This window comes from Dipodomys merriami, unplaced genomic scaffold (assembly GCF_024711535.1).
Source record: "Dipodomys merriami isolate MVZ:Mamm:240054 unplaced genomic scaffold, mDipMer1.0.p SCAF_13, whole genome shotgun sequence".
In the NCBI taxonomy this organism is placed as follows: domain Eukaryota; kingdom Metazoa; phylum Chordata; class Mammalia; order Rodentia; family Heteromyidae; genus Dipodomys; species Dipodomys merriami.
The window spans coordinates 17053354-17080169 of record NW_027202604.1 but is presented as its reverse complement, the minus strand read 5'-3'; the positions used below and the strand labels follow the sequence as shown (position 1 = coordinate 17080169).

Genomic DNA, 26816 nt, shown 5'->3' with positions numbered 1-26816 from the left:
GGTAGGGGTCCCCTGCCACCCCAGGGGCTCTCTTGGAGAGGCCACTGGCCATTTCATCAGCTGTCAGACCACAGGAAAGGTGGCCAGAGGTCAGAGCAGCTGGTTCTTCTCGATGTGAGTGGCTTTGCAGAGGCTGGTGTCTAAATTAGGCATGTCACTGTCCCTCACCAGAGTGACAAAAATAAGGACTCACTCCCAAGACCAACGCAGTACCTTATTTCCTTGGGGATAACCCCCCCCTCCCCATGTTCAATCTTCAGTTCCTCAGAGAAGTGAAAGTAAGCAAGCCCAGAGGAATCCGGTCATTCCTGTTATCTGCTGCCTTTATAAGTCAGTGAGCCTCACCCAGCCCAAGCCAGGACGCCGGGATGTCTCCAAGGAGCCGGGCTTTCCCAGTGCTGCTGCTGCTGCTGCTGGCCCTCCAGAACGCCCTGGCTCTCAGGCTCTGCTCCTTCAATGTGAGGTCCTTTGGGGAAAGCAAGAAGGATAATGGCAAGGCCATGGATGTCATTGTGAAGGTGAGCCCCCTGCTTGTTCCTGGACCCCTCTTATGCCTTCTCTCTATCTGCAAGGCTCTGTGAGACTCAGGAATCATTTTTAAAAGTTTGTTCTTAAGGTGCAGGTAGCTGCTGGCTCAGAATGTGATCACATCGAGAATGGCAGCAATGAATGACAAGGGTCAGTTTATGAGGGGGAAGGGAGTCCTGTCAGGTCTTACAAACAGGACTGACAATGCTCTTCCCCTTCATAGGCATAAGTACGTGTTGTAGGTTCTAGGTGGATGCTGGCTGTTTCTGATGGCTTTTGCTACCTCTGAGTGCTCATGTCAGGTACTATGTCATCCGAGGAGCTGGGTAGGCAGAGATATGAAGAGGATGCTGGGTGAGCATCGGGGAGGTGAGCCCTTCCTCTCTTCTTCCTCCCTCCCTCCAGCACCAGGGCCATTCTTTCTCTGCACCTGGTGATGCTGTCCTTGAGTCATACAACCCGTGTCTGGGGACACTTCGATCAGGAGATGCTCTGTCCTTTTGATGCTGGGAAATAAAACCTCTCCCAGGACACTGGCAGGCTGGTCACCCTGTGTGAGGTGGGGCTCTGGGTTCTGATCCATCCATCAGCTTTGAGAAGCCAGGGGTCCTTTTGGTCTGCCTGGTGGGACAAGGGCGGCTGAGCCCTTGGGTGAGCCACACCCCAGCAGAACCAGCCATGGGGAGACGGGACGCAGTGAGGGCCAGCCTGCGCTGGTCTTGCTGAGATGGGCTCTGGGTCACCCTGCCTGTTGGACAACACCCTAAGGCCTCCAGATGTTGTTTTCCCAGGACAGCTGTGCCAAGCCTGTGGGAGCCACACCATGTCGTGGCTAAGAGGGAGCTGTGCCAGGCAAGGAAACTATTTCCCGAGTCCCCACCTCTTTCCTGGTTTATTTAACCCATGGAGCACCCACAGTCCCCGGGCGGGCTCTTTGTTCTCAGTGACTCCATTCTCCCACTCAGCATGTCTGAGGACTGTGTCAGGACCGTGCCTCATGGCCTCAAAGCCTGGGGGACCAGCGCCAGTTCACACCACATGTCCAAGTGCCAGGCTTTCAACCCAGGCTGGCTTCTAAGGTCCATGGGCTGGGCACCTCTGATTGGGGAGGCCAGGGCCCCTACACACTGACTGAATAGTGGGGCTAGACAGCGTTCCCCCCTTTATAATGGAGAACACGGGCTCAGTGTAGCAGTGACAGGGGAAGAGTGGGTACCAAAGCCAAGAACACAGGCCAGGCGCCTGCCTCACTCTGTCATTCCGGATTCATCACCGTGGGCATGCCGCCGCCCTCTGGCCTCCTCAGGGAGGCTGGAGCAGGAGAAGGCTGCCTTTCCCACCGAGCTGCTCCATTCCTGCTAAGTGCCATTGTGGAAATGCCAAACCCTGCCCCGGTGAGCGTCCATGTCCTCACAGGAACACCACACAGTCACCGAGGCCACAGCTCATGCTCAGTGCTCCAGGGCCCTGGGGCTGGGGGTGGGGGGACGTAGGGGGGTGGTGCACGTGTGAGGCCCAGAGAGTTTCCATTCATGGTAGTCTTTATTTGGGGGGGATGCTCGGTCCTTAATAAACAGCACCCATGTTGAGCTTTACCAGCACTCCAAATAGTATGCTCATTTTAAGACTAAGTTACTTGGAACTCAGAGAGGTGGTTCAGCATCATGGAAGGGGCAGGGTGGAGACTCAGTGCCATGGTCTTTTATGGGTTTGTTGTTTTGATCGTGCTGAGGGTTGAACTCAGGGCCTTGCACTTGCTAGACAAGTAGTGTATCACTTGAGCCTTTTGGACTTGAGATTACTTTTCCTACTTATGCCTTCAGAGTATCTGAGATTATAGATATAGGCCACTGCACCTGGCTTGTTTGTTGTGATGGAATACTTTTTATTAGGCTGGCCTTGAACCTTAGATCTCTGCTCTCCAGGAGCTGGGATTACAGACATGAGGCACCATACCCATCCCAGGGTCTCTGGTCACATGCTCCCTGGTTAGAGGCACAAATTAGGGCTTCATTTGCCACCCTCTGCCCAAGAATTTTCTAGACCCAGCTAGTCTGTGTTCCCTTTTCCCAGGCCTGCTCGTGATACCATCACCCAGATTCCATCAATTCTATGTGCAATGTGCACACAATGTGCACTGTACGATGTCATGTGCATAGTGCCTTAAACTTTCCCCTCCTTCCTATGAACATGCAGAAATTTGGCCTTAGGGAAATCTCAGGTTCAGGGCCTTCTGGGGGGGGGCGGGGGGAGGGAGAAGTTCATCCTTGGATCCTCCTACCCAGGAGATGGAGCCAGGAGAAATATTTTTCCCTTGGTCATCTAGCCTGAAATTGCGACCAGAGAAAATGTGTAGCAAGACTAGACTTGAAAACTGAATACTTCAGGACAGTGAAAGAAGAGTTCGCAACAGTATTCTGCTAGCGAAGCAAGGCTAAAACTGACTGATAAACATTACCACTGCTTACCGTGCCAGGGACTAGCTGAGATTAGTCCTTGGGATGCTGGCTATTTTCTAAATTCACAGGGAAGGCATCTGGGGGCTCATGAAGCTTGGGGATCTCCTAAGGTCATGTGTTGATAAATGATAAAGTAAAGATGTGAACTCAAGGCCATGTGATTGAAAGCCAAGCACTGGTAGCTCATGCTATAATTCTAACTACACTGGAGGCTCAGATCTGAGGATCTTGGTTGGAAGTCAGCCTGGGCAGAAAAGCCTATAAAACTCTTTTCTTCAATTAAGCACCAAAAAAGCCAGAAGTGACTGTGACTCAAGTGGTAGAGGACTAATCTGGAGCATAAAAGCTCAGGGACAGTGCCCAGGCCCTGAGTTCAGAACTAGGACTGGTACAAAAAAAGAAAAGAAAAAACATAGCCCATCCTTAGGACCAATAGGCTTCTCATGATGATTCTACTTTGTAACTATATAATCACAGGGCTGGGGGTGGTGAGGTTGCAGGTCCCCTGGGACTTTTCTAGTCCTCTCTGACTCTTCTGAATTTCTCAGATTCTCTACAATACCAATATTATTAGTGTGCGTGTGCGTGTGCATGCATGTGTGTGTGCGTGTGTGTGTGTGTGTATACTGATACTGGGACTTAAACTCAGGGCCTCACACTCTTGCTTTAGTTTACCACTTGAGCCACACCTTTACTTCTGGCTTTTTGATATGGGCCTCAGAGATTTGTCTTCCAGGGCTGGCTTCCACCCTCAATCCTCAGATCTCAGCCTTCCGAGTGGCCAGCATTACAGGCATGAGCCACTGGCACCTGATTGTCAATATTATTTCATAATTAGAAACTAGCAACAAAACTCCTTTCAAGGTGCTGAGGATGGACCCTGGACCTCATACCTGCAGCCCACCGCCCACTCTGAGCTACACTTTCAGCTCCACAAAATGACTTGTAAACAATCAAGCAGGAAAGTCATTCTCACACTTTTCTTTTTTTTTTTTTGGGGGGGGGGGTCCGGTCCTGGGGCCTGAACTCTGGGCCTGGGCGCTGTCCCTCAGCTCTTCAGCTCAAGGCTAGCGCTCTACCACTTGAGCCACAGCGCCACTTCCGGCTTTTTTCTTTTTGCTTATGTGGTGCTGAGGAATCGAACCCAGGGCCTCTGGCATGCAAGGCAAGCGCTCTACCACCGAGCCACCTTCCCAGCCCTCTCACAATTTTCTTACAACGCCAGAAGAATAAATTTGATTCTAGCACAGTCCTTCCTCTCCCCCTGTGCCCTGACACTCATGCCAGATGCTGTGGCAGAAGTTGAGGATAAAGCTGTGGGAAATGTGAAGGCCTTGTATGTGCTGGGACACTGGATGGGAAAGCCAATGGATGGCTAGATGAGAGGGAGGAGGGATGCATGGGTGGATGAAGCTACCTGGCTAATGCCACGGGGATGGATGGCTGCCAATTGCATCCCCAGAATTCTGCCATTAGGAGCTTAAGCTATCGCTCATTACAGCACAGATTCTCTTGTGTAGGAATCATTCCTGTGTAGGAATTAGACCCGGGGCACGTGCAAGGGAAGTGAAAGCTAGAAGCAGCTGGAGGCAGGCTCCCATGTGCTTGGTAAGCAAGAACAGGACGAGAAACAGGAAGCTGAAGCCCGGCTCGCTCACGGAAGTGAGCACGAGCCCATCCTCTCCACGCATTGGCACTAAGGTGCTGCTCTTTGGTGCTGGAGGAAGGGCAATCACAAGGTCATTTCGGTCTCCCTGGATGTTGAGAGTCTTGTTACTCCATGGTCCCTTAGTGTTCAGATTATTGACATCCCTCTCCCCCCTGTCCCTCCCCCCCCCCCGGGCCTCAGATGAATAAAGTACATAGCACAGATGGATCACATGATGTTTAGTTAGGAAAATCAGTGAGTCACTGGTAAAAGCAACTTCGTTGTTGTTGTTGGAGTTGGGGATCAAACCCAGGACATTCTGGCAACTGGACAAGTACTATACCAAACTCTACCGCTGAGCTAACCCCAGCCCTAAGAGCTATATGCCAGGTACCATATTAGGTTTCACCTACAAGACAACTCATTTAAGCCATGTTCAAATCTATAAGTACGGGCCATGTCCTAAGCAACTATGGCCAACATGTCCTTCCCTACAATTCCTTCCTCATCAATTACTTTTATTTTTTCCTTTTAAAAACAGCAGTCCAATTGCTTATAAAAACTTAATTTAAAAAGTGTAACTTTCTGCCTGGCCCTGGTGGCTCACCTAGTTCTTCCACGCCTAGCTTCTTCCATTAAGATAGAATCTCCTGGGCTTTTTTCCCTAGAGTGGCCTGGAACCATGATCCTACTGATTTCAGCCTTCCAAGTACCTAGGACTACAAGTATGAACCTCCAGTGCCCAGCTTCTGAGGAAGCTTCATAAAGCCCAAACTCAGGATCTGGGTGTTGTCCCTGAGCTTTTTTTTTTTTTTTTTTTTTTTTTTTTTTGCCCCTCAAGGCTGACATGCTACCACTCAAGTCACAATTCTACTTCCAGCTTTTTGCTGGTTCATTGGAGATTAGAGTCTCCTGAACTTTCCTGCCTAGACCAGCTTTGAGCCACAATCCTCAGATCTTAGCCTCCTGAGTAGCTAGGTTTACAGGCAGGAGCGAATGGTACCCAGTTATTATTATTTGTAGGACTGTTGAAATGAAGAGGCAGGATGTGCAGGACTGGATTCAAGATTGCTTGGGTTCAAATTCTGCCTTGGCTACTTTCTAGCTTCTGGGTGTCATATAATATATGTGATCTCTCCTGATCCTCAGCCTCCTTGTCTTTAAAATGGATACACACACAAAAAAATCAAATAAGAATCACAAAATGCATTGGCCATCTAATGCACACCTGTAATCCCAGCTACTTGAGAAGCTGAGGCAGGAAAACTACTTGAGTCCAGAAGTTCAAGGTCAGCTTGGGAAACAGAGCAAGACCCTGTCTCAAACCACAATGACACCTACCACAGGGAGTCCTTCATCTAATTCAGGCAAGAAACTGAATTATTTTTCACAAGCATTTAGTGCCACACTCTAAACATCATAAATGCACAATAAAAGGTTTTGTGACCTTTGATAAATGGCCTCAAACCCCTGGGAATTCTCTCTCCAGGTCATCAAGCGCTGTGACCTCATCCTCCTGATGGAGATCAAGGACAGCAGCAACAAGATCTGCCCCATGCTGATGGAGAGGCTGAACGGGTAAGGAGGGCCCCAGAGGGCTGAAGGCCCAGATGAAGAGTACTGTAGAGCAAAGGCGAACAGAAGCCAGTGTGAGCGCCAGCAATAACCCCACCTCTCTTAGCCACAGCCTAGGAACTTTCCATGGGCTCGTTTAGTATGATATAGGAAAACTTTTATATATATATATATACGTATATATCTTATATGTATATAAAATACATAATAGATAATATACATAATATAATTCCATATATATGGAAATATCTATGGAAACCAGGTGAGAGGTTGGGGCAGTGAGAAATGAGACTAGCAGAGAAGAGGCTGAGCTAAGAAGTTCAATTAGAAAGAAAAGATTGGATGTAAACAAGAGTGAGTAAAATCATCATGTGTACCTGCAGGCTGAAATATGCAGCTGTTAAAAATCATGCCTATGTGTTTCTAACGCATTTATAAGATTATCTCTTTGTTGCTTTGTATGTCCCTCCCCCACAGTATAACCCCTGCTTTCACTATATTTGATGTCAGTATAACTTGTGGAGGAGATGGGGAAAAACCAGTTGTTTAAGGATACAGGTGGCCCTGTTGCAACAATGAGAAGTACAAGTTGTCATGTCCAAAACGAGCTTTACAACGTTGGTGCGGGGGGGGGGGGGGAAGGGGGGAGAAGGAGAAGGATTGGGATTGGGGGGGAGGGGGGAGGCTGGGAAGGGATATGAAGGGTAAACAAAGGAGGAGGCTGCAATGCTTGGTAAGAAATGTATGCATTATCCTGCCCATGTAATTGTAACTCCTCTGTACAGTATGTTCACAAATAAAATTAAATAAAAAAAATCATGCCTACTACAGGTTAACTTAAAGCTAAATATTCCAGCATAAAAAGATGGCTGTGAGGGCTGGGAAGGTGGCTCAGTGGTAGAGCACTTGCCTTGCATGCCTGAGGCCCTGGGTTGGATTCCTCAGCACCATATAAGCAAAAAGAAAAAAGCTGGAAGTGGCACTGTGGCTCAAGTGGTAGAGTGCTAGCCTTGAGCTGAAGAGCTGAGGGACAGCGCCCAGGCCCAGAGTTCAGGCCCCACGACCGGACCAACCCCCCCCCAAAAAAAAAAAAAATTCAAGAAAGCAATGTCCTTAAATAGGTCAGGTGACAGCTGTTGATACTGACAATTTCCATCTTTCTGCATGGGCAGCAGCCCCATGGCCTCCTCAGCTTTCCATACTGGGATAAACACCTGCAATAAACAATTTCTGGGGAAGAAAGGTTTGGGCTCACGATCTGGGGAGTTTCAGTCCATGGCCGGTTGGCCCGTCATTTTGAGTCCCATGGTAAAACTGTGTATTGTGGAAGTAGTGTGTGGCTAAGGAGGTATGTGAGTATCTTGGCACCCATGAAGGAGAAAGAGAAGAAAGACCAAGATCCCAATTTCTTCTTCAAGGAACGCCCCCAGTGACCTCACTTCCTCCCACTAGACCCTCCACCACTTCCTTGGTCACCAGCCTGTAAAGCATAAGGCTTTTGGGGGACACATCAAACCCCAGTCCCCACCCACCTGAGTACCCTCCAAAAGAGAGCTAAACTTGCATTGGTGTCTCCCACCACTGGGTGAGAATATTTGTGAGAGGATCAAGAGTCTGGGGAAAGAGAAGGAGGAGACACTAAGTAGCCCAAGTTGGTGTTGCCCTGACCTCCAGAGTGCTGGGCTTACAGATGGATGCCACCACACTTGGCAAAATATCTCCATGTGCCAGGCATCAGTGGCTCATGCCTGTAATCCTAGCTACTCAGGAGGCTGAGATTGAGGATTGCAGTTCAAAGCCAGCCTGTGCAGGAAAGTCTAAGAGACTCTTATCTCCAATAAACCACTCAGAAAACCAGAAGTGGCACTGTGGCTCAACTGGTAGAGCACTCGCCTTGGGCTGAAGTGCTGAGGGATAGTGCCCAGGCCCAGAGTTCAAGCCTAGAACTGACTAAATAAATAAATAAATAAGTAAAATCTCCATTTTAACAAGCTTCCTTGATGTGAAAGATTGAAGCAAGTGTTCTTTTTTGTTTTTGGGGGGTCTGGTTGTGGGGCCTGAACTCTTGGCCTGGGCACTGTCCCTCAGCTCTTGGCTAGCACTCTACCACTTGAGCCACAGCGCCACTTCCGGCATTTTTCTTTTTGCTTATGTGGTGCTGAGGAATCAAACCCAGGGCCTCATGCATGCAAGGCAAATGCTCTACCACTGAGCCACCTTCCCAGCCCCTGAAGCAAGTGTTCTGCCACCAAGCTATACCTCCAGCTTGATGTGCTTTTAAAACCTCTATATAATGCTTATATTGTAGATAAATCGTAAGATTAAGCAACAAGCTAGAGTACATAATATGGAATATGTTTACTCAGTTACAATTCTGTGTATGTATGTTGATACCAGTGCTCAAACTCAGGGGATGGGCACTATCCCTTAGCTTTGTTGCTCAATGCTAGTGCTCTACCACTTGAGCCACGGTTCTACTTCTGGCTTTTTGGTCAATTGAAGATAACAGTCTTATGGACTTTCCCACTTGGGCTGGCTTTGAACCACCATCCTCAGATCTTAGCTTCCTGCCTAGCTAGGATTACAAGCCTGAGCCATGAGTGCCCCGCTCAATTATGTTTTTTTTTTTTTAAGAATTTTGTTATTATAAAGGTGATGTACAAAAGGATTACAGTTACATAAGTGAGGTAAAGAGTACATTTCTTTTTGGACAATGTTACCCTTTTCATTTCTCTCTCTAATTATGTTTTTAAGACTGTAAAAAGTCAAAGTTAATGCACCAAATGTGGGTGCCTATCCCAGAGTACACATTTACAAGGAACTGAAGAGTGCTTTTTCTATGTTTTCCAATGAGAATGCTGTATCTTTCCTTTTTCTTACAGAGTATCTCAAACATACTTAGAAGCACAGAGAAGATTCTAATCTTTGTCAGTGACAAGCAGTAACAGCTGGCTATGGCTAGCTTTCTAGCGTTAGGAAAACTCACCTGGTTTCATCAGTGGATAAGCAGCTTGGGCTCCCTGGGCCTGGGAAGGGACAGCTGGGAAAGCTGGCACACAGCAGGCCCCTAGGCCTCTCTGGGCCCCCATTTCTCATCTGGAAATAAAGGGTTGCACTTGAGCTATTGGATTTTGATCTGGCCAGATTTCTGGGTCTGACCTTAGAAAGGTGGAAATGGAGGGAGTAGAGATGTGTGAATTGAACCACCTGGGTCTGGATCTTGGATTTCTTTGTGCCTCAACGTCCCCATGTGTAAAGTGGAGATATGTAGTAGCATCTTTCTGGGCTTCCAGGAAAATTAAGTGAACCCCTGCCCAGAAGCATGAGCCAAGCCTGATGGGTGGCCATGGACCGGGCTTGCTAGTGGTACCTCTAGCAACTGGAATAGCAGGTGATGGTCTGGGGACATAAATGCCTCAGCTACACAGGTACCCTAAACTCCAGGCCAGGCATCCTGCTGATCAGTTTACATGTCCAGAACATTTACTCCCCAACAAAAGCTGAGGGAACTGAGGCCCAGAGAGGAAGGATCTGCCCAAGCAATCCAGCCAGGCCTACCTCTGGACCTGAATCTCAGTTGACTCCAAGCCAGTTCTCTCTTCCAGCCTCTCCTGGAGTGTCCCCCTTCACCTTCCAGGAGTGTGGGGGGCTGAGGGGACAGGTGGGCTCCAGCCTCCATGGTCAATACGAGGTATACTCCCCAACCTTCCCAGACTCTTCTGAGGACTCCAGGTAGAGCTCGAACTCAGGCCTGCGCTCTGCCACTGAGCCGTCTCCCACCAACCTCCCCCCTCCCCACCACCCCTACTGTCTTGTCCATCTCTAGGGCAGGACATTTCCCAGTGGTCACCCCAAGCCCTGGGCCAATTCAGGCCCCACACACTAGTTCAGCAGGACCTCTTACCTTCACTCCCGGGGGCCCATGATATTTGAAGTCTCAGGAACTTCTGTAGAGTCTAAGTTGATCCCGAACCCCACTTCCCTTCCTTTCCCACTGTCCTCGAGGCTGCTTTGGTCATGCCCCAGGTCCTTCTCGAGCAAATGTTAGGAATCAGGTCTCGCCCTAATGGAGTAGGGCTGGAAGAAGGTTTGGCGCAAGCACAGTTTTCCCTCATGGAGGGAAGGGGCGGGGCCCAAGCCCCTTCATGGCTGAATCTCTAGTCCCTGGCCTATCAACAATATTGACTGGAAATCCTAGTTGCTAGTGTCAGGAATATAAGAAATTCTCTTGGAGGAGAACATGCTCTTCCATCTGGTAAATGCTCAAGAAGGGCAGAAAGACAAGGCGGCCTCTTAAGGTTGACTCTTCCAGGAAGCTTGAACTACAACTCTGGTGAGGGCCAGAGAAGGGGTTTCTGAGTCTGCCTTAATTGTCAAAAGGTTCCATGGTTCCCACAGCAGCAGGCCAAAGCTTGTAGGGTTTGGGATAGGAAGATCTGGGTTCCAATAGCAGCTCTCTACTTTTTAAGTATATGTGTGTAGTTATAGTGCTAGTACCAGAGCTTGAACTTGGAGCCTCATGCTCTTACTCAATTTTTTCACTCAAGACTGGCACTCTACTGTTTGAGCTGTACTTCCTATCTTGCATTTTTCTGATTATTTGGAGATGAAGTCTCAAGGACTTTTCGACCCAGGCTGACTTCAAACCATAATCCTCTTGTGATAAGCCTCTTGAGTAGCTAGGATTACAGGTCTGAGTCCCTAGCACTTGGTTTCCAGTTTTTACTCTCAAATGTTAAAAGGGTTTAAAATTTCACCCAGCTTTATAGAACTAAAGGTTGGCATGGTGGTGCACACCAGTAATCCCAGCACTGGGGAGGCTACAGCAGGAGCATTATAAATTGGAGGTCAGCCTGGGCTACATAGTAAAATCTTGCTTCAATGAAGGTGGGAGTGGGGAGGGAGAGAGAAAGGAGAAAAGGTGAGAAGGAAAGAGGGCCAGTCCACCAAAGACTGACAATCTTGGCAGACATCTTAGTTCCATGCCATGATGGCTGGAACGAAGGTAGAATGAGTGGAAAGATCCACATGATGCCATGGGAGCAGGAAAACGATGGGAGAGAGGGGACAGATGTAGCCCAGCAGGTTGATTGTTTAAGACACAATGTATATTATGTTTTCTAGAAATTCAAGGAGAGGCATTACATACAACTATGTGATTAGCTCCCGACTTGGAAGAAACACTTACAAAGAACAGTATGCCTTTCTCTACAAGTGAGTATAACCCGCTGGGGCACCGGCATCTGATGGCAAGTTAAAATATACTTCCATTCTTCAAAAACAGGGTCTGGTCTCTAACCAGGTCTCTATCAGCAAAACAATTGCAGTTAAAATTGGGCCTGATGCAGTCTTAATCTTCAAACTGAAAAACTCCAACCACTTCCTCACATCTGCTTTTTGCCAGAGTCAGGAGTTGTTGTTTTTTGTTTTTTTTTTTACCCTCCATGGTCATGCCCTGCATAATTTTCTCTCCCTCTCTTCCCCGCCATCCCGACTCTAAATGCCGGTATTGGGCTTGAATTCAGGACTTGGGTGCTGTCCCTTAGCTTTTTTGGTCAGAGCTGGCTTTCTACCTCTTGAACCACAGCTCCACTTCTACTTTTTGGTGATTCATTAGAGATAAAGAGTCTCACAGACTTTCCTGCCCCAGCTGTCTCTGAACCTTGATCCTCAGATCTCAGCCTCCTGAGTAGTTGGGATTACAGGAATGAGCCACAAGCACCTGGCTCACAATTCCCTCTTGAACTTCCTAGTCCTGAAAGGTTCTGGCTGTGGAGAGCAGTTGACTCAGCCTTGATTGCCAGGCTGAAGTCCCTGTCTGCACTAGAGTCTGCCCTGGGAATCCAGTAAGAAACCTGGGGCTCAGCAAAGAGGACTTCCTTTATTCTCTTCTAGGGAAAAGCTGGTGACGGTGAAAGACAAGTACCTCTACCATGACTACCAGGATGGAGACGCAGATGTGTTTTCCAGGGAGCCCTTTGTGGTTTGGTTCCAGTCCCCGCACACTGGTGAGAACTGCAGGACGCCCTTGCCTTGCCCCAGCCACCCGAGAACAGGCAGCGGCCTGGTATGCGCAGGCGCAGTGGTTTGAGGGTTCCTTCCATGTCTCTGGGGACGCACGAAGCGCCAGGTGACCCGGGCGCTTCTTCTCATTCTAGAGAGGAGAAGATGTAGTACTTCTTCCTTCTTCCTCCTCCTCCTCCTCCTCCTCCTCTCCCACCTCCCTCCTCCTCCTTGCTTTTTTTTTTTTTTTTTTGGAACTAGTCCTTGAACTCAGGGCCTGGGCACTGTCCCTGAGTATTTTTGTTTTTTTGCTCAAGGCTAGCACTCCCCTAATTTCAGCCACAGCTCCACTTCTAGGTTTTTGTTTTGTTTTGTTTTGTTTTTAGGTGGTTAATTCGTGATAAGAGTTTCATGGCCTGTCCTGCCCCAGGCTGGCTTTGAACTGCAATCCTCAGATCTCAGCCTCTTGAGTAGCTAGGATGACACACACGAGCCATCAGCACCTGGCTTAGTTAGATTTCTTGGTTTTAAGACTACTATTTTTGTTTGTCAGTATAGAAGAAGAAAAGTAAACAGAAGAAATATACAGACTGCAAGACAGACAGACAGACACACACACACCACAGAATGGAACAGCCACACACACACACACACACACACACACACACACACACACACACACACAGAGAATGGAACAGCCACCGTGCCAGCCAGGAACACACTGTGTACCAGCTTTCTCTTAGCCATGCAGGGCAAGTGGGAGAAGCAGGCTTACAGACCTTAAGATCACTACAGTCTCAGCCACTGCTGGACCCTGGGAACCAGGGAATCACAGGACGCAGGCCCCACCTGCTAGAAGGGAGAGCCAGTTTCCCCAGTGTTGAGGGAGGGGGGTCAGAAGTCTACCAGAGGAAGGAGTGACCACCTTCCTGTCCTGTCCTCAGCTGTCAAGGACTTTGTGATCGTTCCCCTGCACTCCACCCCAGACACATCTGTGAAAGAGATCGACGAGCTGGCTGATGTCCACACCGATGTGCAGCGCCGGTGGGAGACACAGGTGAGGACTTGCGTGTGGTCTGTTTCCTGTGGGGCAGAAACTGGTCCTGGAGGAAGAGAAGGTGGAGGTGGGGCAGGCCACCACCACGTCTCAGACCTATCTTAGGTCTTCTCCTCAGTCTTAAACATCCTTTGTGCCAAATCTGCCTGGACCACCCTGGTGGCCTTCAGAATTCATAGTTTGACCCATTTATAATGGATAGCAATATTGCTGAGTGAGGAGCGGGCCCTGGGCCCGGTGCCCAGCAATCCACAGATGGCTTCTTTCATCAGATCCATTTTGCAGCTGAGAAGAATGAGGCCTAGATCTTTGGTAGGTTTTCTTTTTGGTGGTACCAAGGCTTGAACTCAAGGCATCGGCCTTGTGCTGGGCCACTTGTGCCATACCTCGCAGCCCTTAAGAGTAAGGCTCAAGCAGGGAGCTGGTAGTTTACGCCTGTAATCCTAGCTACCCAGGAGGGTGAGATCTGAGGACTGCAGTTCAAAGCCAGCTTGGGCAGGAAAGTCCATGAGACTCTTATCTCCAGTTAACCACCAGAAAACGGGTAGAGAGCCAGCCTTGAACTGAAAAGTTGAGGGATGGTGCCCAGGCCCTGAGTTCAAGCCCCAGGACAGACAAATAAAGTAAGACACAGAGAAGCTAGGAATGCTTCAATGGCAAGTGATGGGATCTTAGTGGAAAAGAGGAACAGTTGTTCCCCTACCCTCTCCACTATTTCCTCCTACAGAATACAGGGCCAGCCCCATCAGTGGCGGTGAGGGAATCTGAGAAAGCTCCTAACTGCTACGGGAAGTGCTCCAGAGAGCTGGCCTTCCAATTTCCCCTTTTCTCCTTTTGGGATGTGATTTTCATGCTCCTTGCCCTCCTCCCCAGTTCCGCTACTTGAGGTACAGAATGAGTCAAGGGTAAATATGTTGATCAGAGCTGGGGTACTAAGGAAATGAGGGGTGCATTTCATTGCTTCTTTGTGAATAGCAGGACAAGAGAAAGACTCATTCATTCAAAACATTTGCAAAATCATTCATTCAAGCATCCACTGAGCATTGGGACTAGTGCCTGAACTTAGAGGTCTCACACTCATTGGTGTTCTTGCTCATGGCTAGTATTCTACCACTTGAGCCACACCTCCAAGCTTCGTTTTCTCTTGGTTATTTGGAGATGGAGTCTCACAGACTTTTCTGCCTGAGCCAGCTTCAAATCTCAGTCCTCCAGGTCTCAGCCTTCTGAGTAGCTTGAGCTACAGGTGCCAGCTGGGATTTGACTCTTGATCTAACATTGAACAGTCCACTTAATCTCCCTATCCTGTTTCTACAGAGTTTAATGGTGCCTTCTATCACCTAGCATTTAATGTTGTGAGACACAGATTCATCGTTACCAAACATTTCATGCTGGCCGGAACACGTGCAGGCTTACCAGAGCATGCCTGTATTAGCACAAGTCTGGTGTTGTCAGGTTAAGGTGACATCCTGTTGCTCTTGGCTGTGTCCATTTATCTCAGGGGATCACAGAGGTCAAGGTGCAGTATTCTTGAAGAAATCTTAAAATCAGCAACCACTCCCACACCATGGCATAAACAAGGAAATCTAACACTTCCCCTCCATTGTTAAACAGGAAAATTCTGGTCCAAGGGCCCTGTGGGGGAGGGGAGTACTTCCAAAACAGAAAATGTCTGTTAGTGGTCTGGGAAGGTAATGGCTCCAGTGCCCTGTGGCTCCTCTCTCCCCCTAGGATTCTCCCCGCTTCCTCCAAAGAATATATTCCTAAACCTCAAAACAATTAGACATCCAGGCATCAGTGTCTCAAGCCTGTAATTCTATCTACTCAGGAGGCTGAGACTTGGAGGATCAAGGTTCAGAGCCCGCCCAGGCAGAAAATTCCAAAAGGCTCTATCTCCAAATAACCAGCAAAATACTAGACTGGAGGTATGATTCAAGTGGTATAGTACCAGCCAAGCAAGAACATAAGGCCCAGAGTTCAAGTCCTGGTACACACACACACACACACATAGACACGCAGACACAGACACACACACACAGACACACATACAGAAAATGAGTAGGGGAGAGAAAGAGAGTGGTGCTGATTCATTTAAATATGTATAGAGCCTGCAGTACTTCTAGCCAGAGACAAAAGATGTGAAGGAAGATCTAAGCTGTATTTCTGGGCCCCACCCACAAGCCTGCACGAGCTGTAGAACTGTAGACAGGTGACTAAGACCAGGAGGACTTGGTGAAGCCACAGCGCCTCTGTACACGTCTGTACTCACTACCAGAACTCTCACTCAGTTTAAACTGTGGCCTCTTCTTTTAAAAGGGAGACTAAGGCAGATTCTCAGATTGATTTGCGAGGGCTGTCATACGGAAAGGCTACACGAATGAAAAGCACAAAGTTGTTTCCTCACAGTTCTGGAGACTCCAAGTGCAAGATCCATGTGTATGAACTCAATTGCTTCCCTCTGGGTCTCTTGGTCTTGTGGATGACCATCTTCTTCCACATCCCTGTCTCTCTGTTCTAATCTCCACTCCATTTCATTCTGTTTCCTCCCATCCCCTTCTCCCCCTTCTCCTTACTCTCTCTCCTTGATTCCTCTTTCCCTCTCTTCTCTCTCCCTTCTTTCCTCTCTCTCTCCTTACCTTCCTCCCTCCCTCTTCCTCTACCTCCCCCTCCTCTTCTTCTTTCTCCCCTTCCTTTCTAATGTGGCGTTGGATATCAAATCTGAGGTCTTCAGATGGAATGTGCTCGGCGGGGTGAGGATGGCTCACCACTGTAATCCTAACTACTCAGGAGGCTGAGATCTGAGGGTTGCAGTTCAAAGCCAGCCCTGGCAAAGAGCCCCCATGAGACACTTACCTTCAATTAATCACAGAAAAAGCCAGAAGTGGAGCTATGGCTCAAGTGGTAGAGTGTGAACCTTGAGAAAAAGGAGCTCAGGGACAGTGCCCAGGCTCAAAATTCAAGCCTCACTACTGGCCCCCCCCACTCCCACCCTCCCACCCCCTCCCCCACCCCTGCCACTCACACACAAAAGGAATGTAGCCAAGCACCAGTGGATCAGGCCTGTAATCCTAGCTACTCATGAGATCTGAGGATTGCGGTTCAAAGCCAGCCCAGGCAGGAACATCCATGAGACTCTTTTTTTTTTTTTTTTTGTCGGTCGTGGGGCTTGAACTCTGGGCCTGGGCGCTGTCCCTCAGCTCTTCAGCTCAAGGCGATCACTCTACCACTTGAGCTACAGCGCCACTTCCGGTTTTCTGGTGGTTTATTTGAGATAGGAGTCTCACGGTCTCTCCTGCCCGGGCTGGCTTTGAACCGCGATCCTCAGATCTCAGCCTCCTGAGTAGCTAGGATTACAGGCATGAGCCACCAGTGCCCGGCTCCATGAGACTCTTATCTCCAATAAACCACCAGAAAACTGGACATGGTGCTGTGGTTCAGTGGTGGAGCACTTGCCTTGAGTTGAAGAGTGCAGGGACAGCACCCAGGCACAGAGTTAAAGACCCACAACCGACAAAAAAAAAAAAAAAAAAGTGGCTGGGCACTGGTGGCTCACGCCTGTAATCCTAGCTACTCAGGAGGTTGAGATCTGAGGATCGCGGTTCAAAGCCAGCCCGGGCAGGAGAGACCATGAGACACCTATCTCCAATAAACCACCAGAAAATGGGAAGTGGCGCTGTAGCTCAAGTGGTAGAGTGATCGCCTTGAGCTGAAGAGCTGAGGGACAGTGCCCAGGCCCAGAGTTCAAGCCCCACGACCGACAAAAAAAAAAAGTGCACTTCCCAGAGCCCCTCTTCTTTTTAAAAAATTAAAAATGCAATCTGCATGTGCATCTGATCATATAAAATACTATTTATCAAAATGAACTCCAGGAAATGGAAACAAAAGGTTTTTTCTTTGTTACTGTTACTGTTTTTGTCTTGTTTGTTCATTTATCTGTCTTTGGGAGGGTAATGTGGGGCTCAGAAATGGAGGGTTCATCAAATACAGCAGACAGATACACTAGTGAACAAATACAGCAGACAGATACACTAGACACTAGGTGGAAAATGAACTATACAACTTGTAGGTGGGGACAGGAGGAAAAATGAGAGTGAGGGAAAAGATGACATTGTCCCCCCCCCCAAAATGTACTCTTTACCTGATTTGTGTAACTGTAACCCCTTTATAATAACAATTAATTTTTTAAAATAAAGCATTGGGGGAAAAAACACAATATGATTGGATTAGGGCCTAGCCACCTGACTTTATTTTACTTAATTACTGCTTTAAGAACCTATTTCCAACTACAGTCACATTCTAGGGTTCTGGAGAACCCCTTTCCCCGGATGTGGGGGACACTTATTGCTAGCAGCTCAAGCAGAAGCTCATGTAGCAGCACCCACCAGTGGACCACTGACAGTTCCAACATCTGCCTTCCAGAATTTCATTTTCATGGGTGACTTCAATGCCGGCTGCAGCTACGTCCCCAAAAAGGCTTGGAAGAACATTCGCCTGAGAACTGACCCCAGGTTTGTTTGGCTGATTGGAGACCAAGAAGACACCACAGTCAAGAAGAGCACCAACTGTGCCTACGACAGGTAGGTGGAAGACCCCTGCGGGGGGGAGGGGGGGGGGAAAGACCTGCTGCTAGTGGAGGGGGGGGAGTGGTGCATGGTAGAAAAGCCAGCTCACCCTCCAGGTGGCTCAGTGCATCCACTGATGGTTACTTGCTCCTTCATCAAGGGAAAGTACCGATGGTTCACCCATCCCCTGCGAGGGACTGTATACTATGATGGAGAGTGTGCCATTAGAAACATTACTGAGATGAGCATCTTTCTTACTTGGGTGTTTTGTGGGTTTCCTTAGGGGACCACTTAAAAAGTGATAGCAGTCAGGCTAGAGTACTCATACTCCTAAGACTTCTGCTATAGGACCCTATGTGCAAATGCATTCTTTATGTCATAGCTTTCATTGTACTTTAAATGTCTACTCATGCCTATAATCATAACTACTCCTGAGGCTGAGATCTGAGGATTGAGGTTAAAAGCTAGCCCGTCAGGCACTGATGGCTCCTGCCTGTAATCCTAGCTACTCAGCAGGCTGAGATCTGAGGATCACAGTTCGAAGCCAGTCCAGTTAGGAAAGTCCAAAAGACTCTTATCTCCAATAAACTACTCAGAAAAAGCCAGAAGTGGTGCTATGGTTCAAGTGGTAGAGCACTAGCCTTGAGCAAAACAGCTTAGGCATAGTGCCCAGACCCTGAGTTCAAGCTGACCAGCACAAAAAAAATTTAAACGTGGGCTGGGAAGGTGGCTCAGTGGTAGAGTGCTTGCCTTGCATGCATGAGGCCCTGGGTTCAATTCCTAAGCACCACATAAGCAAAAAGATAAAAGCCGGAAGTGGCGCTATGGCTCAAGTGGTAGAGTGCTAGCTTTGAGCTGAAGAGCTGAGGGACAGTGCCCAGGCCCAGAGTTCAGGCCCCATGACCGGACCCAAAAAAAAAAAAAAAAAAAATTTAAACATCTGCTGTGGGGTTTTCAAGTACTTTCATCTTGAGCAAGGAGGGAAATGGAAGTTTCAGAAACATGTGATCACCAAGGGTGTCAACGATTGTCCCTGCAGGCAGGGAAGCCCCTGGGAGCCTGGTCCTGGGTGGGGACCATGGGAACTCAGCAGGCTGCTCTCCTCCCAGGCCCCCTGTGTGGCTTCCTCATTCCTCTTTGGGGACTTAGGGGCTGGAGTTTCCTTTTCAGTTGCTTTCACTCCAGCCTTTGAAAGAGGAAACTAGGGTGATAATTGACGAACCAGAACCTGGGGTCTCTACATCCTTATTCTCTGTGTGTGTGTATGTGTGTGTGTGGGGGGGGTCTCTACATCCTTATTCTGTGTGTGTGTGTGTGTGTGTGTGCGCGCGCGCTGGGCCTGGGGCTTGAACTCAGGCCTGGGCACTGTCCTTTAGCTTTTTATCTACTCTCGGCTAGAGCTCTCCCACTTGAGCTACACCTCCACTTCCAGCTTTTTGCTGATTAGAGATGAGTCTCATGGACTTTTCTGTCCAGGCTGGCTTTGATCCCTGATGCTCAGCTCTCAGCCTCCTGAGTAACTGGGATTATAGGCATGAGCCATCCATCTCATTCTGAAGGGTTTTGAGCCAAACTTAGAGGGAATGTCACTTGCAATCTTACCCAGGCCAGGTGTGCGACCTTGGACAGGTCACTGGCCCGACCCCACTGTTCTCTCTGGCCTTTGAGATCTGACAGAGCAGGCAGTCACTAGGAGAGGGAGCCATGCAGTCCAGATGGGCTGGCAGAGCCAGTGAGGAAGAGGTTTCTTAAAGAAACCTGATTTTATACACATTTGCCAAAGGATGGTGGAATTGAATAGGATCTTTTAAAAGACTCCCTTCTTATTTGATGCTTTAAATGTTCTGGTTTCCATAACAACATGTATAACTTTTTTTCTGGTTTACAAATAAGGTTGTAAAAATAGATTTGGTCTTTGTTCTGGGTTCATATATTTATAGAATACCTCTGTGCCAAGCGCTGCTGGGATGCATCGAGATCACAGAGACTCGCCTTGTATGCCTTGGCTCAGCTTGTGCAAACCTAATCCACACAGCTGACCGGTACACAGAGACAGCAGAGCTCTGAAACAGAACAGTACCTGTGTGGCTCTTTGCTCTCTGAGTCTGAAAAATTGCCTTTCATAAAGAGTTTACATTTGAGTTGAATAAAAATAAAAACAAAACCAATTTTTTTAACTGTACTTTTTTTATCTTTTCTTTTTTGGTACTGGGGATCGAACCCAGGACGTTGCACTTGCTAGGCAAGCGCTTTGCCACTGAGCTACATCCCAGCCCACAAAACCAATTTTTTAAAAAGCTGGGCACTGGTAGCTCATGCCTGTAATCCTAACTACTCAGGAGGCTAAGAGCTGAGGATCACAGTTCAAAGCCAGCCTGATGAAGAAAATCTGCCAGACTCCTATCTCTAATTACCCACCAGAAAAACCGGAAGTGAAGCTATGGCTCAAAGTGGTAGAGTGCTAGTTTTGAGCTCAGGGACAGTGCCCAGGCCCTGAGTTCAAGTTCTATGGCTGACAAAAAACAAAAACAACCAAGATGTGGTGTTAACAAACTCAGAAAGCCAGCCACCAGTCTGAATTTGAATAGATGAGCAGCTAGGCAGGGAGGGCAGTCTGCCTCACTTCCTGCTCAGGCAGAGGTCAGAACCACATAGGCTACACCTGTCCCACCCACTGGACCCCATTTCCAACACTCAGTAGACTGCTGCATTCCTCCGGGGGGTCACACTGCGCAGACCCTGCTTTGGGGGTTTATCCATGTGTTCCTACAAATCCATCCATGTGAAAGAAAGTGATTTTAAGAAAATATCCTAATACCATAGTAAGAAAGCAGCATTGCTTGTCATAAAGACAACTAAAAGGCCATTTAAAACTGCCCAGTGTTAAATTCTGCCTTAATTTTCTTGCCTACAAAATATTGGAAGTGGTGACTTGCTCTAGTTCTCTGCAGGAAGTAGGAAGGATAAGCTAGCATGTCCAATCCAGGCAGGAAACGCAGAAAAGAATCAAAAGGGCAGTGATCATCTTCGTATCTACTCCATTGCTGCCTGGAGTTGTGTGCTTGTAGAAAACCTGTCCTTCAGAGGCTGAACAATGCAGCAGTGGTCCGCACTAGACACTGTGTGGAAAATGAACTACACAACTTGTGGGTGGGGATGAGAGGGAAAAACTGAGAGAGAGCAAAGGAAGGAATGACATTGTCCAAAAAGAAATGTACTCTTGACTTGACTTTCTTGACTTGACTTATATAATTGTAACCCACAGTACATCACCTTTATAATAACAATAAAAAAGTAAATATTAAAAAAACCAGGATGCTTTTGGAGGTATAGGCACTGTCCTCTAGAGTCACAACCTAAAGCTAGGTGTGGACTTGGAGTGCCACACAAAAGGGCCAGGATGCTGTCAGTTGCAGCACACACACACACACACACACACACACACACACAGCTTGACCTTGTACACACACACACAGAGTTTGACCTTGCACACACACACACACACACACACACACACACACACACACACACACACACACACAGTTTGACCTTGGAAACCCACAGTGTGGATTCACAGGTTTGTCTTCCTCCCTGTGATCCAGGATCGTGCTTCGAGGCCGAGACATTGTTGACTCTGTGGTTCCCAACTCAAATGGTGTCTTTGACTTCCAAAAAGCTTACGGATTGTCTGAAGAGGAGGTAAGGCAGTCACCTTATCTTTCTTCCCTTTTCCTTCTCTCCTCCCTCCCTCCCACCTTCCCTCCCTTCCTTCTTTCCTTCCTTCCTTCCTTCCTTCCTTCCTTCCTTCCTTCCTTCCTTCCTTCCTTCCTTCCTTCCTTCCTTCCTTCCTTCCTTCTTTCCCTCCCTTCTTCCTTACTTCCCTTCCTCCCCTTTTCTTTTTCTTTCTTTCTGTACTAGGGATTGGACACAGGGCCTCTTACTCTTGCTTGGCTTTTTTGCTCAAGACTGGTACTCTACCACTTGAGCCATATCTCTACTTCTGGCTTTTTGCTGGTTAATTGAGATAAGAGCCATATGGACTTTTGTGCATAGGCAGGCTTCAAACCTTGGTGCTCAGATCTCAGCCTTCTGAGTACTAGGCACCTTGCCCTCCATGCTACCATCTTAGAAAGGTAGGCTGGTGTTACCTTCTGAATTCACCATGGAAGACACCACACTGAGCCACTGAACCTTGATTTGATAACCTGCTAATGTTCCTGACCAAGGAACCAAGTGGGGTCAAGGATGATGCTCACTGGTTGGCTGGGTGATATCATGCATTCACCTTCCCTTTATTTCTGAATTTGCTCATTCCTAAACTGATAGCTTGTCCGGGGCATCTCCTGGCCTCTGAATCTACCTACCTTTTCTCCTTTCAGGCTCTGGAAGTTAGCGACCATTTTCCAGTTGAATTCCGACTACAGTCTTCAAGAGCATTCACCAACAGCAAAAAGTCTGTTCCTTTGAAGAAGAGAAGAAAGGGGAATCTCTCCTAGATCCAAGGGCAGCTTTGCTAACCATTTCTTGCCTCTCAATAAATGGCTGTAACAGGTATGAACTTCTCCTTGCATGCTCAGGAAATATAACTGGTCCAAAATGCTTTCAATTTCCACTTGCATCAAAGCTGCCTTGAGCCAAATCAGGAAGAAAAATCTTCTGTTATCCCTCCATGGCCCTGGCGCCTGGAGCTAGACTGCCGCCACCATCACCACTGGTCCTCACTCCATCCTGCCACATGGGAGATTGCAGGAGCACGATTATCGGCTGTCAATCTTCACAAGGAAATACTGTTTCTGGGAAATGAGCAGGAACAGCAAGACCCCAGTAACACTTCAAGACTTGAACAATTTCCTGTTCTACGATTGCCCCTCCATGTCTGGAGTCAAGCCACCCTAGGCTCTCACAGGGGTGAAGAATGAAGATGAAGGCATCTTCCCCTGGTTTCCCTGCCTGGGATCCTCCTCCTCCAGTGCAGCCAGCACAGTCACCACAACGCTGTACCATTCCTCATTTGTACCCCCTGCCCATAAGCTCTCAGGTCCCCCTTCCCTGCGCAGAGTGAGCTCAATCTTTGCCTAACCACCAAAGTATCGATTACCTGGCATCCATCTTGTATTGTTTCCCAGCAGGTTGGCTCTTCCCTGCTCATTCGTGTCCATCTTCTCTTCAGGTCTTGACTCTACTCTGTGTGTTCTACACTACCTCAGAGCCTCAGCTGCTTAAGTGCCCACCCCCTGTCCCATGCCTCCCTTATAACATTTACTACCCTGCATTTGTCACCAGGAATCCTTATTGTTAGATCTCCTGAGGGGATCCTGGGAGGTCAAAGGTCCCTCTGGCTGACTGGAAAGCAAGGATTTTAAAAAAAAAAAAAAAAAAAAAAAAAACCCTTTCCTGTAGTCCAGCACCATCGCACCATTTTTTCTGTATTCAAGGTGCCCATTTCTATGGAACTTGTGCTCACTCGCTCTCCCTCTCTCCCTCCCCACCACCCCCTCTGTCTTTCTTCCTCAAATTTGAACTCAGGGCCTCATGCTTCCTCGGCAGGTATGTTACTACTTGTCCCATACTCCCAGCCCCTATTTTGTAGCTCTTGCTCTCTTCTTCTGATGCTCTCCCCTCATTCAAATAGTACATGAATATGTCTCAGTGCACACGCAGTGCTGAAGAAGGAAGAGAAGAAAGCATGGCCACGCCGGGCCTAGCCCCTAGTTTGTCTGAGAAGCAGCCCCTCTGCTTCCTCCAAGGGAGCCTGCATAAATGAGCACCATGTGTAACCTTAAAAAATACAGAGTGTGGCATACCACAAGCACGTTCTGAGACTTTCTTTTTTCCCCTAAACATTGCAGCACTGAAATTAACATCTGTGTGTCAGTCAGCTTTCTGCACTGGGACAAATACCTGAGGTAATCAAGTTAAAAGGAAGAAAGGTTTCATTTAGCTCATGGGGCCAGTTGGCCCCACTGCTTTATGGGCCAATAGTGAGGCAGAATGTCATGATACAGAGTGGGTGATGGAGCAGGCCCTGTTCACCTCACCAACCTGGAAAGCAGAGAGAGACCAGCAGCAATTAGGCCACACCTCCTGTGGGGGGCTTCCTCTAACTAGGCCCCATCTCTTAATTCCTCATCCTTCCAATTCCAGCATGGGCTGAGGGTCGAGTTTGGTGGGGTTTTTTTCCCTTTTTTTCTTTTTTTCTTTTTTTTTTTTTTAACTCAGAGACTGATTTTGAATCGAGATTCTGAGAACTCAGTCTCCTAAGTAGCCAGGATTATAGGCCTGACACACCAGTGCCTGGTTTGAGATTTCTATTTTCCAATTCTCTCCTGAGATTCTCTCCTGAGCAGATAGCAAAGCCCCTCTGTCAGCTCTCCTCTAAGGCTGGATGGACTCTTGGTTCCAGGCTCCATTCCACAAGGCTTCAAAGGGTCAAGGCAGCTATTCACAGATAGGCTTTTTCCTAGACAGAAAAGATTATTCTTGTACTCCTGAGCTTTACTAAACCCTCCATCAGCTGACATGTCTGAGTCAAACTGCTGGCCACTGGCCTCTAGACTGCTGAGTAGGGTTTTGAATTGGGGTCAACAAGTCCTAATGCTCTGTCCTGGAGGGAAAAAACAAAATGCTTCTGTCTTTGCCAGCAGCCCACACAGCATGACTGGCATGTGCCAGTTTTCATTCTGGCAAACTCTGTGTGAGGGCACAGAATGGGCTCATCCTCAACCTAGTTGCAAACCTCCTGTATATCTTAGGTTGCCCAGCCTAGCCCAGGCAAGGAACTGAGGTGTTCTTCAGGAAGGAGACAATCCCTGGTCCATCAATTCACCTTTCTCAGCCATGACTTTTAGTCTAGAGAATCTGAAGCTTCATGTGCACCAGAGTCCCTAGGGGTCCATTCAAATTCAGATCTGTCTGCCTCCACTGTTCATGTTTTCACAAACTTGGTGTAACTCATTTTACAGGGGAGGAAATTAAGAGTTCAAAGACGTGTTGCCAGGGGAGGAAATTAAGAGTTCTAAGACCCGTCGCCAAGGGGTGTCAGAAGTGCACTGAGAGTAGTGTGTGGTCTGATAGCACCACCTGGTGGCCTCTCTGAGAGCTTCCCCCTTAGCCACCTGGGAAAACTAAGAAGGAAGCGGCCTGAGCCCCTTTGCAGTTAGGAATTACACATCCCACCCCACGTACGCCCAGAGTAACAGCCCATTCTCAATTAACACTAGTAAAGTGTTAGATTGGTTTGTCCAACACAAGCATAGTGAGCCAACATGCAACTTAAAATCTTCTAGAAACTGCATTTTATTTTTTTTAATTTAATTTAATTTTATTTGTGAACATACTGTGCAGAGGGGTTACAATTACATGGGCAGGATAATGCGTACATTTCTTACCAAGCATTGTAGCCTCCTCCTTTGTTTACCCTTCACATCCCTTCCCAGCCTCCCCCTCCCCCCAATCCCAAGCCTTCTCCTTTCCTCCCTCCCCCCCACTGACGTTGTAAAGCTCGTTAGAAACTGCATTTTAAAAACAAAAAACAAATGAAATTTTCTCTTACAAATTTAAACCCAGTGACCAGCATTCTGCAAAACCCACCATGTATTTATTTTTAGAAGTTATTTGTCCCAATATGGCTCGTTTCTATCTTGTCTGAGGCTGTGTTACACTAGCCCAGTGAAGTGGTCCCTGTGGTTGGTACCAGACACCTCACAAAGATGAAAATATTCACTATCTAGGACCCCCTGACTTAACCTATCTATCCAGGTGTGGTGATTTCAACACATGATTTTTTTCTGGTCCTGGGGCTTGAACTCAGGGCCTGTGTACTAACCCTGAGTTCTCCCTCTTCCCCCCACAAAAAGCTGGTACTCTTCCACTTGAGCCACAATTCTACTTCTAGCTTTTTGGTAGTTAATTGGAGATAAGACTTTCAAGGGCTTTCCTGCCTGGGCCAGCTTTGAACTGTGATCCTCATATCTCAGCCTCCTGAGTGGCTAGGATTATAGATGTGAGCCATCCACGCTCCGCTATGATTCAATTGAATAATAATTAATGAGATACTTCACATTCTTGTCAGACAAGCTTTGAAATGTACCTTTTTAAAAAAATCATTCCAAGTGCCAAAGTGGGTCGATAAGACACGTGTGTTGTTAAATGTTCGATGACACACGAAGGTCCTAGCTATTGAATCAGTGAGTGCTTAGAGCCGCCTCAGGAACACTCTACAGGTGGTCACTAGATACATGAAGAATCCCTCCATCCCTCCTTAGCTGGCTACCTGGAGAGAATTAAACCCCTGTATTGAATCTACCTCTTTTCTCCAGAATGGTACTAGCCATACAGTGCCACCCTGGAATAGCAGGGAAAACAGCCACTCAGATCGTTTTTGGAGTGTCTGATATATGTTTGTAAAGCTACACAGGGGCAGCTGTGTCTTCTAAGCAGCTGAGGCACACGGGGCTGATGAGATCATGATGTGTAATTCACGTGTCCAGAGCCAGGCACTGACGAAGCAAAAGAAGTTTCATTTGTGCCCCAGAGGTGTCCTCTTGCTTCAACACAGTGCTTCTCACTCCATTCTGAGAGCCCCAAGATCTGCCCCCTTAGGCCCCAAGATTCCACCCTAGGCCTGGCTACATCAATATTTATTGCATTCAACCCAATGACCCCCAGAGAACCCAACAAGATGTTTGGTATTCAGTTAATCAAGTAGTCAGGCCTAAGGCCTGGTAGCTCAGGCCTAGAACATCAGCTGCTCGGGAAGTAGAGGTGAGAGAGCATTGCAGTTTGAAGCTAGCAAAGACAAAAAGTTAGACTGCATCTCAACCAATAAGCCGGATGCAGTCATATACAACTGAGATCCCAGGTGCATGTCAAGGCCAGAGGTAGGAAGATTGGGTCCAAAGCTGGACTTAGGCAAAAACATGATATCTGAAGGAGGACTGTGGGTAAGGGGCTAATGGTAGAGTGGCTGCAAGTGTGAGGTCTTGAGT

General features: G+C 47.9%; 1 protein-coding gene across 1 annotated transcript; it reads left to right on the top strand.

The window, feature by feature from the left end:
- The first annotated feature begins 241 nt into the window (after positions 1-241).
- Dnase1l3 (deoxyribonuclease 1L3) lies at positions 242-23638 on the top strand. The gene is made up of 8 exons (XM_070018786.1): positions 242-518; positions 6125-6213; positions 11335-11424; positions 12106-12218; positions 13158-13270; positions 17687-17844; positions 21432-21528; positions 22209-23638. Exons 1-8 carry the CDS (start codon positions 369-371, stop codon positions 22323-22325), a joined length of 927 nt encoding a protein of 308 aa, XP_069874887.1. The 5' UTR covers positions 242-368; the 3' UTR covers positions 22326-23638.
- The last annotated feature ends 3178 nt before the right edge of the window (positions 23639-26816 follow it).